General features: G+C 42.9%; 2 protein-coding genes across 4 annotated transcripts; both read right to left on the bottom strand.

Moving 5' to 3' along the window:
• Positions 1–2455: 2455 nt before the first annotated feature.
• Positions 2456–9578, bottom strand: LOC112254739 (adiponectin receptor protein 1). 2 transcript variants are annotated; one of them, XM_024427536.2, is made up of 9 exons: positions 9446–9576; positions 8748–8821; positions 8431–8653; positions 7766–7873; positions 7247–7418; positions 5097–5283; positions 4754–4941; positions 4312–4505; positions 2456–3758 (listed from the first exon to the last, which is right to left on the bottom strand). In XM_024427536.2, the coding sequence occupies exons 3-9, from the start codon at positions 8572–8574 to the stop codon at positions 3630–3632; spliced, it is 1122 nt and encodes a 373-aa protein (XP_024283304.1). In that variant the 5' UTR covers positions 8575–8653; positions 8748–8821; positions 9446–9576; the 3' UTR covers positions 2456–3629. The 2 variants fall into 2 exon arrangements, with proteins under 2 accessions (XP_024283304.1, XP_024283305.1); XM_024427537.2 differs by lacking the exon at positions 8748–8821 and having other exon boundaries at positions 9446–9578.
• Positions 9579–10175: 597 nt separating this feature from the next.
• LOC112254741 (NADH-cytochrome b5 reductase 3) lies at positions 10176–17754 on the bottom strand. 2 transcript variants are annotated; one of them, XM_024427540.2, is made up of 9 exons: positions 17595–17754; positions 14839–14985; positions 14561–14633; positions 14016–14122; positions 13649–13778; positions 12225–12308; positions 12011–12096; positions 11729–11828; positions 10176–11244 (listed from the first exon to the last, which is right to left on the bottom strand). In XM_024427540.2, the coding sequence occupies exons 1-9, from the start codon at positions 17607–17609 to the stop codon at positions 11072–11074; spliced, it is 915 nt and encodes a 304-aa protein (XP_024283308.1). In that variant the 5' UTR covers positions 17610–17754; the 3' UTR covers positions 10176–11071. The 2 variants fall into 2 exon arrangements, with proteins under 2 accessions (XP_024283308.1, XP_024283307.2); XM_024427539.2 differs by lacking the exon at positions 17595–17754 and adding an exon at positions 16336–16484.
• Between the last annotated feature and the right edge of the window lie 520 nt (positions 17755–18274).

The raw sequence follows: 18274 nt of genomic DNA on the forward strand, positions 1-18274 counted from the left end.
CCAGTCTCCCCATCTCTGGTACCTTCAGGTAGAATTTTAGAACTCCCAAGGTGTGTGGCCTCAAGAGACATAGTTTGCATTGGGTAAAGAGAATGTTCCAACTTTTTGTGACCATGCACGCAGCTAGCTACATAACTAGCCCAGATGAATAGCCCCCTGCATGAAAGTAACAATTACATTCCATAACATATAGAATGAGTGATTAACTGCTACGCAACACCCCAGATAAAATATGATTTGTAAAGCTGGAGCTATAGACAAAATGTGGCATAAATATGGTCAAATAGGGAATTAACTACATTGAAGTAGCATTGGTAACTCTAAAATATACAGTGACTGAGCTAAAGGTTAGAGCTGCCTCTTTCGAGGAGCGGGACTCTAACCCAGAAGCTTATAAGAAATCCCGCTATGCCCTCCGACGAACCATCAAACAGGACAAGCGTCAATACAGGACTAAGATTAATCATACTACACCGGCTCCGACTTGTTGGATGTGGCAGGGCTTGCAAACTATTACAGACTACAAAGGGAAGCACAGCCACGAGCTGCACTGTGACACGAGCCTACCAGACGAGCTAAATTACATCTATGCTCGCTTCGAGGCAAGCAACACTGAAGCATGCATGAGAGCATCAGCTGTTCTGGAGGACTGTGTGATCACCCTCTCCGTAGCCGATGTGAATAAGACCTTTAAACAGGTCAACATTCACAAGGCCGCAGGGCCAGACGGATTACCAGGACGTGTACTGCGAGCATGCGTTGACCAACTGGCAAGTGTCTTCACTGACATTTTCAACCTGTCTGTAATACCAACCCGTTTTAAACAGACCACCATAGTCCCTGTGCCCAAGAACACTAAGGTAACCTGCCTAAATGACTACCGACGCGTAGCACTCGCGTCTATAGCCATGAAGTGCTTTGAAAGGCTCGTCATGGCTCACATCAAAACCATTATCCCAGAAACCCTAGACCCACTCCAATTTGCATACAGCCCCTACAGATCCACAGATGATGCAGTCTCTATTGCACTCCACACTGCCCTTTCCCATCTGGACAAAAGGAACACCTTTGTGAGAATGCTATTCATTGACTACAGCTTAGCATTCAACACCATAGTACCCTCAAAGCTCATCACTAAGCTAAAGACCCTGGCACTAAACACCTCCCTCTGCAACTGGATCCTAGACTTCCTGATGGACCGCCCCCAGGTGGTAAGGGTAGGTAACAACATCCACCACGCTGATCCTCAGCACAGGGGCCTCTCAAGTGTGCGTGCTCAGTCTCCTCCTGTACTCCCTGTTCACTCATGATTGCATGGCCAGGCATGACTCCAAAACCATCATTAAGTTGGCTGACAACATACACAACAGTGGTAGGCCTGATCACAGACAACGATGAGACAGCCTTATATTGAGGTCAGAGACCTGGCCGTGTGGTGCCAGGACAACATCACCCTCAACATGATCAAGATAAAGGAGATGATTGTGGACTGCAGAAAAAGGAGTACCGAGCATTACCACATTTTCGACGGGGCTGTAGTGGAGCAGGTTGAGAGCTTCAAGTTCCTTGGTGTCCACATCACCAACGAACTATCATGGTCCAAACATACCAAGACAGTCATTTAGAGGGCACGACAAAGCCTATTCCCCCTCAGGAGACTGAAAAGATTTGGCATGGGTCCTCAGATCCTCAAAAAGTTCTACAGCTGCACCATAGAGAGCATACTGGTTGCATCACTGCCTGGTATGGCAACTGCTCGGCCTCCGACCGCAAGGCACTACAGAGGGTAGTGCATACGGCCCAGTACACCACTGGGGCCAAGCTTCCCGCCATCCAGGACCTCTATACCAGGCGGTGTCAGAGGAAGGCCCAAAAAATTGTCAACAACTCCAGCCACCTTAGTCAAACTGTTCTCTCCGCTACCGCTTGCACCAAGTCTAGGTCCAAGAGGCTTCTAAACAGCCTCTACCCCCAAGCCATAAGACTCCTGAACAGGTAATCAAATGGCTACAGACTATTTGCATTGCCCCCCCTTTAAATGCTGCTACTCTGTTATCTATGCATAGTCACTTTAACTCTACCTGCATGTACATATTACGTCAACTTACCTGTACACATTGACTCTGTACCGTTACCCCTGTATATAGCCTCGCTACTGTTATTTTTAATTATTTGTTATATCTATTTTTTACTGAACACTTATTTTTCTTAAAACTGCATTGTTGGTTAAGGACTTGTAAGTAAGCATTTCACTGTAAGGTTGTATTTGACTCGACAAACCATGTTCATGTGTGTGAAATGTAAAGTGTGATGAAGTGTCATATCACTATATGGGACAGAAAATGCATGACTTGGGTTAGTTTCCCATTTTAACATTAATAAATATTTATTATGTGTTTACATTTCAGGGAAATGTATGATCCATCAACTTGTCTACACAGGACACAACACAAAGTCAAGAATACACAGATTGTTTAGTCTTTGTAATAAAGCCACAGAAAGTCAGCTTTAAAAAAAAATCTTAAATAAACAGCAGTTTGAGAAAACTATTGGAGGTCAAAAGTTTAATAGTGATTTCATTGGGTATAAGGACAAGAAAACAAAAAAGTTTGTTATCATTATATCTGGAGATCCTAATGAAGTTCACTTGACTGCAATATTGGCCCATCTATTTAAAAACTATTTCCATTGGCCTAAGGCACAGGAATACTAAAATATTATTCCTATTTCCTACTCACTACATGGTGGACCCCATGCAGTGACAAAGTTTAATGGTAATAACATATTGTTAAGGTGCAATAATTTGACCTTTAGAGTTCTGAAATATAGCCTTAAAATTAAACAAATCTCAAGCTGAGAAGGGAAAGAGTTGACCTATTCCCAGATTTGCCCATTGTGCGTTTCCCGGTTAGCTTCATACCAGCTATCAATCATACAAGATCCTGTTCAATTGAAAAGGGACATGAGGGGTAAGGGTACCAAGCAGAGTGTCTTTTAGGTAAGTCATTCAATTGTTTGACTTTAAGTTCCATAACCCATACCTCAATTGGAGTTGATTGTATGTCAACTAAATTTAAATCAACAAAACACTCTTAATCAATTGTTGGAATTGCCCACCGTTTTAAGTTATGAATTTTACATTTAAAAAAAATGAATTTAATTTTGATTAATTCCTTATAATGACAGAATAAAAATGGAACGAACTGACCCCAACCCGGACCCTTTCTATCACATAAGCCTCCTACAGCTTGATTTTGGAAGCTCTGGAGGGCAACGCCTCTCAGAGGTTCCCACCCTTGAAGGAAACATGTAATCATTCTGGTCAAAATCCCCTGTTGTTCTTCATGAGCTAAAGTGGAGCCTAGAGCTCCCTTTTGATAAAAAAAAAGTGCTGCTGCATCACCGGGATGCCCCTCTATATAGTTCACTGGCTAAAGCTACTTTATATGGGGAAAAAGTAGCACAAGCAGAAAAACACACCACAAGAAAACAAAAAATGACATGAGCAAATCGGGTGGGTGGGGGAGGGTGGAGAAAAGGAGCTACAGAGGACCATTGCGTGTTCCAGCAGCACTTTATAGGGACGGGGAACGACCAGGAAATGGCTGAGGGGGCCACAGATGGGCCTCTCAGAGAAGGGTGTCGTCAGTGCACCCTCCCTCCAGGCCGTAGCGGAACTCCTGCAGGTTGGAGACGCCGTAGAAGTGGATAAAGGCCGCCGCCACCACCAGGACGTGGAAGATCTGGTGGGAGTGGAACTGAGGAGAGAGGGAGGTCAGAGGCTGCTTACCATATGGCACCCTATTCTCTACTTAGTGCACTATTCCCATATGGCTCTGGTCAAAAGTAGTGCACTAAATAGGGAACGTATGTGCAAAGGTTCCTCTGGTTAGAGCATGGTGTTTGCAACACAAGTTCTAGCAGTTTGATTACTACATGGGCCACATATTCCTACAGTACAGTTCAGTACTATATAGGGAATAACCAGAGTCCTCTGTGGTGTACTATATAGGGAATAACCACAGTGCAGAACATGTGTGACTCACATCGCATTAAATGACGATAACATTATAATAATCATATAAATGAGGACATGGGGTTAGTTCAGGAGCTAGCTACAAGCCTGCGTCTACATCCCAAATGGCAGCCTATATCCTATATAGTGCACCACTTGACCAGAGCCCTATTTAGTATTTTCTTATGATCCCCAATTAGCCACACTCTTTCTTGGGTCCCCCTATGGGCCCTGGCCAAAAGTAGCGCAGTATAAATGGAATAGGGTTACATTTTTTGCCTCTGTTACACACTTACCCAGATGTCACATTTGCCAGGGAAGTAGCGTTCGGGGATCCTGGCGGCGTACAGTCCGGCGCCAGTGATGTACATGGCGCCCATCAGGTAGAACCAGCCCATCTGTCCCACAGTGGTGGCCTTGACGAAGCCCTCCTCGATAGTGAAGTGCACTGTGGGGACGATGCCACTCAGTCCCAGGCCCATGAACACTCCTGTGAGAGACATGGAGGGGAAAGGTTGGTTGGTGGAAGCAGGAGCAGCTGGATCAGTCATAGTATAGGATACAATAAGATGGTCAAACTTATACCAGCTATTCACACACACGTAGAAGAAAAATGCATTTCCTGATGATTTTCTCATGTTTTTAGCTGTTGTATTAACACATTTACATATATGTCATTGCTCTGTATCCATGTCACAGTACACTCTCTGACAGGCTGGTTAATATGTGGTGCAGCACCTGCTCGTGTGGGCCGATGTGCGGGCGTGGAGAAGCGTTCCCACTGGGCCACTATGATGGCGGCAATGCCCAGCACACAGACAATGGTGAGGTAGATGAGGCGTGGCTGTGGGGAACAGTAGAATGAGTAGTAGAGCCAGGGCACAAATGAACCCATGATCAGCAGGGCGATACCCGAGTAGTCAAGTCTGAGGGAAAACAAAAACACTGAGGTTAGAAGAGGAGCATCCATTTAAATGACACTTTAAAGTATAAAAACCTGAACTGAAACGTCACATTTCTTTTCAGAAATACAGGAGAGCTAATCAAGATGAGCAAGAGGGAGGGGGGCATGCGGCCTTACTTGGAGAAGGTCCGGGACACTTTCTCAGAGTGGCAGTAGACGGTGTGAAAGAGCCAGGAGAAGCTGAGGCAGAGCACAGCACCCAGAAAAAACATCCCAAACACCACTTTCTCCTGCAGCGGGGCCATGAAGTACATATTGGGCCGCAGAATGGTGTACGTGCCCAGACCAATAAACAGGATCAGCCCTGGGGGTTGGAGAGGTGAGGCCATCATTTGTGAACTAGTAATCATACAGGGCATATCATGACAAATGAATATTAGCATATAGGAAGGGGTCTCTATGGGGCACACTGTATAAACACAATGGGGGACACAATCAGGAGCATTGTAAATGGAAATGTGTTGTGTAAAAGAGGCACATTTCTTTGCTATGTAGTATAGACAAGTAACTGCACAATACATACAGTTGAAGTCAGAAGTTTACATACACTTAGGTCAGAGTCATTAAAATTCATTTTTCAACCACTCCACAAATTTCTTGTTAACAAACTATAGTTTTGGCAAGTCGGTTAGGACATCTACAAATTTTAACAACAATTGTTTACAGACAGATTATTTCACTTACAGTTCACTGTATTACAATTCCAGGGGGTCAGAAGTTCACATACACTAAGTTGACTGTGCCTTTAAACAGCTTGGAAAATTCCAGAAATAGAAGCTTCTGATAGGCTAATTGACATCATTTGAGTCAATTGGAGGTGTACCTGTGAATGTATTTCAAGGCATACCTTCAAACTCAGTGCCTCTGCTTGACATCATGGGAAAATCAAAAGAAATCAGCCAAGACCTCAGACAAAAAATTGTAGACCTCCGCAAGTCTGGTTCATCCTTGGGAGCAATTTCCAAATGCCTGAAGGTGCCACGTTCATCTGTACAAACAATATTACGCAAGTAAAAACACCATGGGACCACGCAGCCATCATACCGCTCAGGAAGGAGACGCGTTCTGTCTCCTAGAGATGAACGTACTTTGGTGCAAAAAGTGCAAATAAATCCCAGAACAACAGCAAAGGACCTTGTGAAGATGCTGGAGGAAACAGGTACAAAAGTATCTATATCCACAGTAAAACGAGTCCTATATTGACATAACCTGAAAGGCATCTCAGCAAGGAAGACACCACTGCTCCAAAACCGCCATAAAAAAGCCAGACTATGGTTTGAAACTGCACATGGGGACAAACATTGTACTTTTTGGAGAAATGTTCTCTGGTCTGATGAAACAAAAATAGAACTGTTTGGTCATAATGGCCATCGTTATGTTTGGATGAAAAAGGGGAGGCTTGCAAACTGAAGAACACCATCCCAACCGTGAAGCACAGGGGTGGCAGCATCATGTTGTGGGGGTGCTTTGCTGCAGGAGGGTCTGGTGCACTTCACAAAATAGATGGCATCATGAAGACAGGAAAATTATGTGGATATATTGAAGCAACATCTCAAGACAACAGTCAGAAAGTTAAAGCTTGGTCACAAATGGGTCTTCCAAATGGACAATGACCCCAAGCATACTTCCAAAGTTGTGGCAAAATGGCTTAAGGACAACAAAGTCAAGGTATTGGAGTGGCCATCACAAAGCCCTGACCTCAATCCTATAGAAAATTTGTGGGCTGAACTGAAAAAGCGTGTGCGAGCAAAGAGGCCAATAAATCTGACTCAGTTACACCAGCTCTGTCTGGAGGAATGGGCCAAAATTCACCCAACTTATTGTGGGAAGTTTGTGGAAGGCTACCCGAAACGTTTGACCCAAGTTAAACAATTTAAAAGGCAATGCTACCAAATACTAATTGAGTGCATGTAAACCTCTGACCCACTGGGAATGTGATGAAAGAAATAAAAGCTGAAATAAATCATTCTTTCTACTATTATTCTGACAATTCATTCTTAAAATACAGTGGTGATCCTAAGACAGGGACTTTTTACGAGGATTAAATGTCAGGAATTGTGAAAAACTGAGTTTAAATGTACTTGGCTAAGGTGTATGTAAACCTCCGACTTCAACTGTACATTGCTTAATGGCAGCATGCTGAACTTAGGACCCACTGAATGTGCCCTAGTTGTGGGGAACGTGGACTTGTGCTTCACTGTAACTTTATAGGCAATGGTGTGAGGTTCAACATGTGAGGATTCAGTTTCCTCAGATATCTCACTCACCCAGAAGGTGGGTCCAGATGTTGCCTGTTTCTGTGTGGATCCTGAAGATGCTTCCAAAGCATGCACGGAAGGAGGGCATGGGGGGACGGTGTCCATGCAGGAGGTAGTCGTTGTCCTTCAGCCACTCCGGCAGGACATGAAATGGGATGACCCTCCAGCTACCCTTCCACACCTTAAAACACAAGGGTTTAAGGCTACCATGAATGTCCTGTTCATCGCCGCACTCTTATTCTCTTATTATCTCTGCGTATGAAGTTAGACAGAGCAGCCATGGGGGCTGTTCCAGAAAGCAGGATCAATGAGTTAGCCAGCTAACTGTCCCAGAAATTCTGAAATAACGTCATCTTTTCGAGAAATATAGACTTGAAATGGGCATGGTATAAATGACTCGACAACCAACAACTCATATTCAAGTTTAGCTTTCTAAATGAATCAGAAAATCAAGAGATACTTTAGCTTATCAAACTTAGCTGGCTAACTTATTGATCCTGCCATCTGGAACAGCCCAATGATGCCTACTTTGTGCACAAACTCCTCCATCTTCTCCATTGCGTGGTGAGCCTGGAGGGGCAGCGTCAGGACCTCTTCCACCTCTTCATCATCCTCATCAGGCAGAACTGAGGACTCCTGCAGAGAGAGAAGATGATTTAGTTAGGCAAGTAGAGCATATGCCTTTTTGCAGTGCAGGATAAAAGTGAAAACATGGGAACGAATCCCAGTTGGTTTGGTCTACATTTCCCTGACCATTACTTAGGTGCGACCCCACCCAAGCTTAGCTCTATTGCCCAATGACCACTTAGATTGGTTTTGTCTTCAACTGGGGCATATTCACGAGGGGGCAACGCTATAGAACATTTAGATAGAAACTCATTTTGTAGAACAACCAGTTTGTTTGGATGTAGAATAGGCCAATGGGGAGATCTGCAACGTTCTGAACTTTCACCTCTCTGAATACACCCCATGGTTCACTAGACACCTGAATCTTCCAAATGTTGATTTGGAAGATTCTGCGCCCACTTTAGAAAATACCTAATACCTGTGGTAATCGAGGAGTTGAGTCAGGTGGCATTCCAAATGGCACCCTATATAGTGCACTACTTTTGACTAGGGCGCTGATCAAAATTTGAGCACTGTGTAGGGAATAGGGTGCCATATGGGACGTAACCTGTCTCCCCCACTCTCACTTCTGACATCATGCCTTTCCCCGCTGTCTGCCGTCCTGTCTCCTCCAGCAGGGGTCCCAGCTCCATCAGCTCCACATCCGGGACCCGACAGTCCTCTGAGATCCGACAGTCTGCATCACTCGCAGACCCGTTTCTGCCTGACATAGGGAGACTGCCTGATGACCTGTCCTCTGCCCGTGTGTACTACTAAAACCTGGCACTCAAGTCCGCAGTTGGCCCAGCGCTGAAGAGTCAAGAAATCATAATGACAAATAAATACATTAGTTAATGTAGTTTTTCACTGAAATAACTTTATTCCAAATTGTAACTAACTTCACCTGTGACAATTGGACCTGATGTGGACTTTGGTAGTTCTATATTTCCCACCGACAGATGGTCCTTGCACTCAGCACTGAAGTAAAAATTGCAGCTTCCAGTATTACTTTGACATAACGTTACATTTTTACACCATCAACAAAGTCTTATAATACCATGTCGTGAAAATATTCACTCGTTAAATGAGTATTTGACAACAGTTATGAAGAATAAGCTACTCAGCTAACATGGCAGGAAGACCAAAATTGCTCTTGCGAGACGGCCGAAAAATGTAGTTAGCTAACGGTAACGTTAGCTGGCAGCTAACAAACAAAACTGGGAAAGACTTCGTCAGCTGGTTGGCTACCTTAGAACAAAGCAATCATACAATAGCATCCGAATAAACATGGGACTGGAATAGCAGGACAATGACTTCAATAATATGATTTGGCTGACATGATTCCTGACGTACACCAGCAAATTATAGCTAGCTAGAGCCCCAAGGTAACGTACGCTAACCGCAAATGCTAGCATTACTAATGCCATTAGCTAGCATGATAGGCTAGCTAGTTAGCTTTCGCATACACGAAGAAAACTGGTCACGTCTGGCTGTATCGATCAAATACCAAACACACTGACACAGTTGCAAATACAATGCTACAATACTGTTCATTGTTGTGGCTTGTTAACTTTTGCATTTTCATTCAGCGGACGTAGCTACCTGATACTCCAGACGTCAAAGGAAATGTGATCCCTTCCCGATTCTCACAAAAACAAGCCGAACCCCCGAACGAATAGTCAACGCAGCACGGTTAACGAAAATGACAAGTCAATGCCAAGCAAAGAGTTTCAACTGGTTCTCATAAACGTAACAGCGTCTCCATCTAGTGGTTAAAATTACAAATGTAAAATGTTTTAGACGTAACACCAAAATACTGTCTGTATATGTAGCCATTATATCAAATCAACATAGATTTAAGTGGTACACCGTTTTATTCCCAGGTCATGCACGTGCTTCTCCTATAAATGATTGAGTGGAATCACATTACCTCCATAATGGTGCCTGCATGAACCCCCAAATTTAACAGTGGATGTACAGTATGTGAAAAGTTGTCTTCAGCACTGAGCTGTCTAAACCACATTTTAGCAGCGCAAGAAAGGCTCAATTACAAAAAAAGATACCCTCATCCAGCTCTTTTACTTGTGGATAGAGATACTCCTACCTGTAAACCAACTATCATCAGCAACTCCAATCCTCAATAATCCCTGTCAAAGGGGAACTGTACTGTAGTAGGCTGTGGAATTAGATAACATTTTTCCAACTACCAACCCGTCACAGCATTTGGACCACACTACATTGTCTGCACCAAGCACAGATTACTCCTTATCGTGACAGCATTCAACTGTTGCAATCAGAGCCACGTTGTTCCGGCAAACTGAATGTCCAAACGTTGAACCTCCACAATACTTTATTTTACAACAAGGGATAATAGCTACGGAACAGTCCAGTCAATACATAAAGAGAACAGAATTATGGATCCCGTATATGAGTGGAGACAATTTGAAGTGGTGGCAGAAATTGTCTTCTCTTCATAAACACAATCCATTTTTTCAAAGACTGTAGTGCATTGCAGATTAAACTCTGAAACTATATATATATATATAAAACAAAAGAGCCTTGAATAATTATGCTCACACAAATACAATAAGAAATGCAGTCAGATCCCATACCCACGTCAAAAAGCCCCACATGTGCCAAAATACAGTATAACACATTTCTACAGAAGCTGTAATACTTAAGTGCATATCATTTGTTGTGTGCACATTTAAAGCAAAGCTGCCTGGGCAGCCTCCTTATATTCAGCACTGCATCCCCGGGCATAATTCAGTTCAGTATGCAGCTTTATCTTTAAGTTATATTCGCTCTGTCCTGTTTTTAGGACTGCTCAAGGCTAAGAACATCAATAATAAATCAAAGCTTTAAAACCTCACCTAAAAATACAATTGTAGATATCATCAGGAGATGGAGGCTAATAATACAAAGGTAGGACTTTGGTTCCAAGTGAGCATTTAATGCCCAACCTGTCTGCACTTACCATATGGGGCTTTTGGCAGTAGATTGCTGCAGTGCTTTAAGCAGACTGAAAATGGTGCACAGACTTATTTTGGGTGCCAGTACTGTATATATTTTGGTGCTGGAACTCTGCAAAATTTTTGCCAATAATCTATAAGAGATGCCGGTACTCAAGCAGTAGTTCCAGCCCAATCAAGCACTGAATTGATGTCATTGTTGCATTGAGAAGGCCCATGCTGTGGGTGGCTGGGAGGATAGTTCCTAGGCTGGTGACTAGTAGGCGAAGCGCTGACTCTGACAGTAGCCCAACTTGTCCAGGTTGGGGTTGCAAGCAAACTGGATCATGGGGGGTGGACCGCATATGAGCACCAAGGTGTCCTCACTGGGGGTGGGCAGGTGCTCCTGGATCATATCCACATTGATGAAGCCCTCACTGTACTCCCAGCCTGAGTGACACAAATTGATCATAATTCAGTCTTTCATGGGGTCGTAAACAAGTACCAATATGCTTAATGATTCTGCCATAAAACACACCACAAATTGCAAAAATATTTAGCTTCTATGTTTATATAGATTGTGTATAAGCTTGTCTCCCATATTTAACTTCTCTTTGGTGCCAGACTGGGTTCAAACGCCTTTTGCATGCGTTATTTACTGCTATAGGGATTTCATTATTATATTTTCACTCTTTATGTGATGCGCAATGCAGAGAACACCGGAAGAATTATTATCATTGAATTCCACAGTGAATTATTGTAATATTTGTTTACATTTCAATTAATTCCATTTGGTATGGGTTGCCAATTTGACATAAATTTTTAAAATGAATACAATTAAAACATATTCAAAATATGTACACATTTTGTTCAGATTTCTGAAATCTTGATGTCAACATTTGAGCAATGCAAGCAAAAGCCGTAAGGCACATACCCTCGGGTGCCCTGTCCACTGTAAACCACAGCTTGAAGCGGTCTGGGTGTCTGGCCTGGACCTCCTCCAGCTCATCCCTCAGCAGGATATCCTTCTCAGTCTGCCATGAACACACCACACACAGACAGTTCAGTGTTAACTCTAAACCTAAGCAAACCTATGAACTACATCCACAGTGAAGCTAGTAGATTTACAGTATCTGTTCTTTATTTATATAAATGAACCTATTGATATTAAAAGTCTCTTTTAGGAGAGAGGCCAGTGTGAGCAGCGGCCACACACCTGGTTGGCATACAGCAGGCTGCAGGTGGTCCTGTCACTGGAGTCTTTCATGATAGCACGCACCAGCTGTAGCATAGGGGTGATGCCTACAAATAGGGAAGGGAGTTCAGCACCAGGAACTAAAAGCACTCAGTCTACATTTACCCATGGGCTATAACAAGACAACATTTAAGTGTTTAGGTTCAGAGTGCAGGGTTGCAAAGGGAAAGTTCACCTGTTCCTCCAGCTATCAGACCCACAGTACTGGCAACTTTTATCTCCGCAGGAGACTTCTTGTCTGTCTGAACTGCAAACTGCCCTGTTGAATGGAATGGGAGAAAGCAATGAGACAAAAATTATGCCAAAACAATTCAGAGATTATTTTCATTTTCCAGTGTGCTTGGGGAGCAAATGAACAGTTATCTGGTCCCAAATTGAAGACAGGATGATGGACACACCCAACAACTATGTTGTGGAACATTGTATCAAATAATAATGTGCGCATTAGTAAACATTTTAAGTGACAACACAGTAAAAGTATATTCTTTCGGCAGTGCTTTTCTGGAACCTTTGGGGAATGAAAGTTGCAAAATGCGATGCAGCAAGCCAGGAAATTGCTCAGAGATATTGTACATTTACTGTTGACATATTCAGTAGACTTAAGGTTGACTATAAGTGTGTGCACACAATCACTCTCAGCCAGCCACACCCAAGTACACAAAGCTAAAACCCCCATTCCATTAGACTGTGTGCGCATCCCAAATGGCACCAGATTCTTTAAAGACCAGAGCCTTATGGGCCATGGTAAAAAAGAACACACTAATATTAGGGCTGGGAATTGCCAGGGGCCTCACAAACATAGGTGTCAATAAGATATGTATTGCAGCCTCCCGAGTGGCGCAGTGGTCTAAGGCACTGCATCGCTAGCTGTGCCACTAGAGATTCTGGTTCGAGTCCAGGCTCTGTCGCAGCCGGCCATGCACAATTGGCCCAGTGTTATCCGGGTTAGGGGAGGGTTTGGCCGGCAGGGATGTTCATGACCCATTATGCACTAGAGACTCCTGTGGCGGGCCGGGCGCAACGCACACTGACACGGTCACCAGGCGTACAGTGTTTCCTCCGACACATTGGTGCAGCTCGCTTCCGGGTTAAGCGGGCGTTGTGTCAAGAAGCAGTGCGGCATGGCTGGGTTGTGTTTCAGAGGACGCACGGCTCTCGACCTTCGCCTCTCCTGAGTTCGTACGAGAGTTGCAGTGATAGGACTGTAACTACCAATTGGATACCACAAAATTGGGGGGGAAAAAAATAGAGTAGGTATTGAAATGCTCATGATTTTGTATTGTGGTTTGATACTGCAATTTTATTGCGATTTCCAAACATATTGCTCGCTATACGTCTGCTGCAAAAAGACGAGAGCATGAAAAAAAATGAGTTGATCAATGAGAGAAATAAAAGTGCAGAGTTTTGCCACAGGTACAGCCAACTAGCGCTAGCTAATGCCATTTATATTAGCACTTTAAAAAAAACAAGTTTAACTTGTATTTTTGTTTAACAAATTGATACTTAGTCAAATATCAATATTATATCATCCAAAAATAACATTGCGACACATCATTAGTAAATATCAGGAGGGTGTGCCGGGCAGTGGACTGGTCGTACCATGCCCTCTGTACTCCAGCAGTCCTCCTGGTCCTCTGAAGTCCACAACATCTCCCAGGTGCAGACTCTCCAGGTACTGGGACATCTTGCCTCCATCAGGAAACTTGAGGTGCACATTACTGAAGTAGATCTGGGGAGGAATTTTCTACATTAAATATGGTTTGCAGATCAGGGTCCTTATATCAAGCGCCTCACAGTAGCAGTGATTATTTAGGATAGGTTTTTCTCTTTTAGATCCCAAAGAATAAGATGAACTACTAAACAGGTCCTGCATGTCATCACTCCTCCTACTACGACACACTCAATACATACGGTAGTACTAGTGTTCAGTATAATATATAAGATTGCTTTGACAAACCAAACATACCTTCACAACCAAGTCAACATATCCTTTGTCGTCGTCGCTGGACACAGGTGTGTATGGTCTGACTACCAGGCTGCCGTCAATACGGGCAGAGAGGTATAAATGCTTCCCTAGAGGAAACAAATAAGGGAATTAGAAACACAAACACTGATTGAAAATTGATAGGGTCATTTGGTGTGGCTTTATCCTCCGATTGTTCTGCTAAATGACTCATACACTAGAGGGCATTCAAGGACTGGGAAGCTAAGCGTTCTAGTTCCCATCAGTGCAATACAACGGCATCAAGTAGTACGTTTTGAGGGTAGTTATAATGCTGGTGAGCTAAAGGACTATTTGAGAGTTGGGCCAGTAACCAAAAGGACGCTGATTTGAATCCCCAAGACGACTAGGTGAATAACAGATAGATGTAAACTTGAGCAAGACACATAACCCTAATTGCCCCTGTAAGTGTCTCTGTATAAGAGGGTCTGCTAAATTTCTATTAAGGGTATGGCACTGTATCAAATAATAATAAATGATCAAACACTGTCACTTGACAAAAGACTTACCTACGGGCAGCCCCAGGATATGTTCTGCTGAGGGAAGCCGAAAGCGGAACCTGCGAGTATCATGGCTGATCACCTATGGAAAGAGGCCAAAGACATATCAAACTATTCATACATTGGTTTTGTCAATTAGTGTGTAAAGTCAATGCAAAGACATCTACTACAAACATTTGGTTAAATGTTAGACAAAAATAATTTCCATGGAGTATATAATTGAATTAAGCACAGGCCTCTGACACACATAGCAAAATGTCTCATTTATTTCAATAGCACACATGTACCTCTTTATCGATGAGCGTTAGCTGGTATTTCTGGGTAGGGTCAAGCAAGGTGACTGGAGGCTTTTTCTTCTTGCCTAGGTAGAGGGCTATAATTATGCCCACAGTGGACAGCAATAACACCCCAGCAGTCACAGCTACAGTCGAGAACTAAATACAAAATAGAAAGAAGATTGATTATGCCAAAACAATGTATAACATGGCTACTGTTGAAAAAATAAAACAAAAATAAGAGAAGCAGATGTAAACAGATATTGGACTGTTTAAATGGGCAATCTGCAGTTCGTACATACATTTTTGGACTTAAATTAATGTTATATAGATAGATTCTTGAAGAATATCACTTACAAATGCCTGATGAACATAGTTCAACTGTCAAACCCCTTCAGTACCCAAAATATAATCATGTTTTACACTAATATTCGTTTACATTTACAATGTTTACAAACTGTATAGCCTCAACACATGCTTGAAACTATCATTTTGATATAGCTCTGTTTTTGAATTTAAGAGGTTACACTTCTCCAGGCCCATCCCTCAGCTTTTTACCAAAACACAGGCAGTGTTTGCTTTGTTATCGTTTCAACTAAGGATTGACCCTTTAAATAAAAAAAAGTGATAAACTCAGAAACCAAACTTATAAGGGGAATTTCATATTGCATATGCCCTGCTATTATACAGTAAATTACATCAAGGCAGTTATTGTCAGGCATAACATTGTCGCAGAACAATAAATCTGTTTAAGGATAAAGTACAAAAGGGAATCAGCTTGTGTAGGCTACTAACAGTACTTGAGTAGTTGTTCTTCAAATACAAACAATGTCAGACAATTAGAAGTTCACTGCGCCACTGAAAAAAATAAAACGCAACATACAATATCAAAGATTTTACTGAGTTAGTTCATATATATAAGTAAATTGAAATAAATTCATTGGGTCCTAATCTACAGATTTCACATGACTGGGAATACAGATATGCATCTGTTGTCAAAGACACATTAAAAGGTAGGGGTGTGGATCAGAAAACAGGTCAGTATCTGGTGTGACCACCATTTGCCTCATGCAGCACTACACTACTCCGTCGCATAGATCTGATCAGGTTGTTGATTGTGGCCTGTGGAAAGGAACACACTCCTCTTCGATGGCTGTGTGAATTTTCTGGATATTGGCGGGTACTGGAACACATTATCGTACACGTCGATCCAGAGCATCCCGAACATGCGCAAATGGTTGACAGGCCATAGAAGTGGGACATTTTCCACTTCTATGAATTGTGTACAGATCCTTGCGTTACAGGGCTGTGCATTATCATGCTGAAACATGAGGTAATGGATAATTGGCATGACAATGAGCCTCAGGATCTCGTCACGGTATCTCTGTGCATTCAAATTGCCATAAATAAAATGCAATAGTGTTCGTTGCCCATAGCTTATGACTGCCCATACCATAACCCCACCATTGGGCACTCTTTTCACAACATTGACGTCAGCAAATCACTCACCCACATGACCCCATACACGCTATCTGTCATCTGCCCGGTAGAGTTGAAACTGGGATTAATCCATTTAGAGCCCACTTCTCCAGCGTGCCAGTGGCCATCGAAAGGTGAGCATTTGCCCATTGAAGTCAGTTAGGATGGTGAACTGCAGTCAGGTCAAGACCCTGGTGAGGACGACAAGCACGCAGATAAGCTTCCCAGAGACGGTTTCTGACAGTCTGTGCAGAAATTATTCGGTTGTGCAAACCCAAAGTTTCATCAGCTGTCCGGGTAGCTGGTCTCAGACGATCCTGGAGGTGAAGACGTCAGATGTGGAGGTCCAGGGCTACACATGGTCTGCAGTTATAAGGCCATTTGGACCTACTGCCGAATTCTCCAAAACGTTAGATGCTACAGAAATTAACATTACATTCTCTGGCAACAGCTCTGCTGGACAGTCCTGCAGTCAGCATGCCAATTGCATGCTCCCTCAAAACTTGAGACTTCTGTGGCATTGTGTTGTGTGACAAAACTGCATATTTTAGTGGCATTTTTTTGTAACGTCTCCAACAGAATGTGAATCTGTGTAATGAGAATGCTATCAGCTTCTTGATATGCCACACCTGTTAGGTGGATGGATTATCTTGGCAAGGGATGTATACACATTTGTGCACAACATTTGGGAGAAATAAGCTTTTGTGCATGGAACATTTCTAGGATTTTTTAAATTTCAGCTCATGAAACCAACACATACATGTTTCACTTATTTTTGTTCAGTAAATTATGGTATTTGCGATTCTCTAAGGTGAAATAAACTTCACTTGCTTAGATGGCTGTTAACACGTTGTCAGATGTACCAGGACAGTTGGTTGCTTGGCAGACTGCTAGCCAAGACGAGTCGCATGCACAAGTTTACAACATGAGTTTCTATTTTTATTCGTCGTATGTACAGGATACAAATAGTATACACTGTCCAATGAAATGCTTACTGTACTTGAGTCACTTAGCTAACTGCACTAGGCTAGTTAGTGATCTTTTAAATCAGGTCAATCGCAGAGCCAAAACTTCCAATTTTGTGCATTTAATTTGACATAATATGACCAGTTCAGGGCAGATAAATTATCTGACAGGGAGTGATAGCTGCGGTGCCTTGTTACTACTCTCTGTTTAACTTATCAAAGTAACGTTACCGCGTTAGCTGACAAGCTACTTTTCTACTACCACCACAGACAAAAGGGGAAACCAAAGCAACCCAGGAAATAATTTCGACAGGATATTCTTACCAATGCGTACTTCATGGCGATTCCGAATCCTCAGCGCAAAGAACTACTTGGCTATCTAGTTAGTTTCTCATCAGAGAGGGCACACCCCCCAAAAAAGATTGTGTTGACGGGAGGGCGTATTTAGCGGTTACACCAAATTTGTACAACATCCGTTGGAGAGAAGCGGAAATGCTACCAATTTATACAGCAGCACGATTATGATACAAGAATAGGGAGTAAACCAGATTTGTTCTCTTCTCAAGTCAAATGATATATTCTACCATGAAAGTATACTGAAAAAATATAAACGCAATATGCAACACATTCAGAGACTTTACCGAGTTACAGCTCATATGGCGAAATCAGTCAATTGAAATACATTCATGGCAAGTCAGTTAAGAACAATAACGGCCCGTCCTGGCCAAACCCGGACGACGCTGGGCCAATGGTGCGCCGACCTGGATATGACTGGGAATACAAAACACTTTTTTTTTTAATGAACCCTACTATGGGACTCGGGATCGCGTCACCGTATTTCTGTGCATTCAAATTGCGATGGATAAAGTGCAATTGTGTTCGTTGTCCGTAGTTTATGCCTGCCCATACAATAAAACCACCGCCACCATGGGGCAGGGCACTCTGTTCATAACGTTGACATCAGCAAACCGTTTGCCCACACAACACCAAACACGTGGTCTAAA

The sequence above is a fragment of the Oncorhynchus tshawytscha genome, linkage group LG07 (assembly GCF_018296145.1).
Source record: "Oncorhynchus tshawytscha isolate Ot180627B linkage group LG07, Otsh_v2.0, whole genome shotgun sequence".
In the NCBI taxonomy this organism is placed as follows: Eukaryota; Metazoa; Chordata; class Actinopteri; order Salmoniformes; family Salmonidae; genus Oncorhynchus; species Oncorhynchus tshawytscha.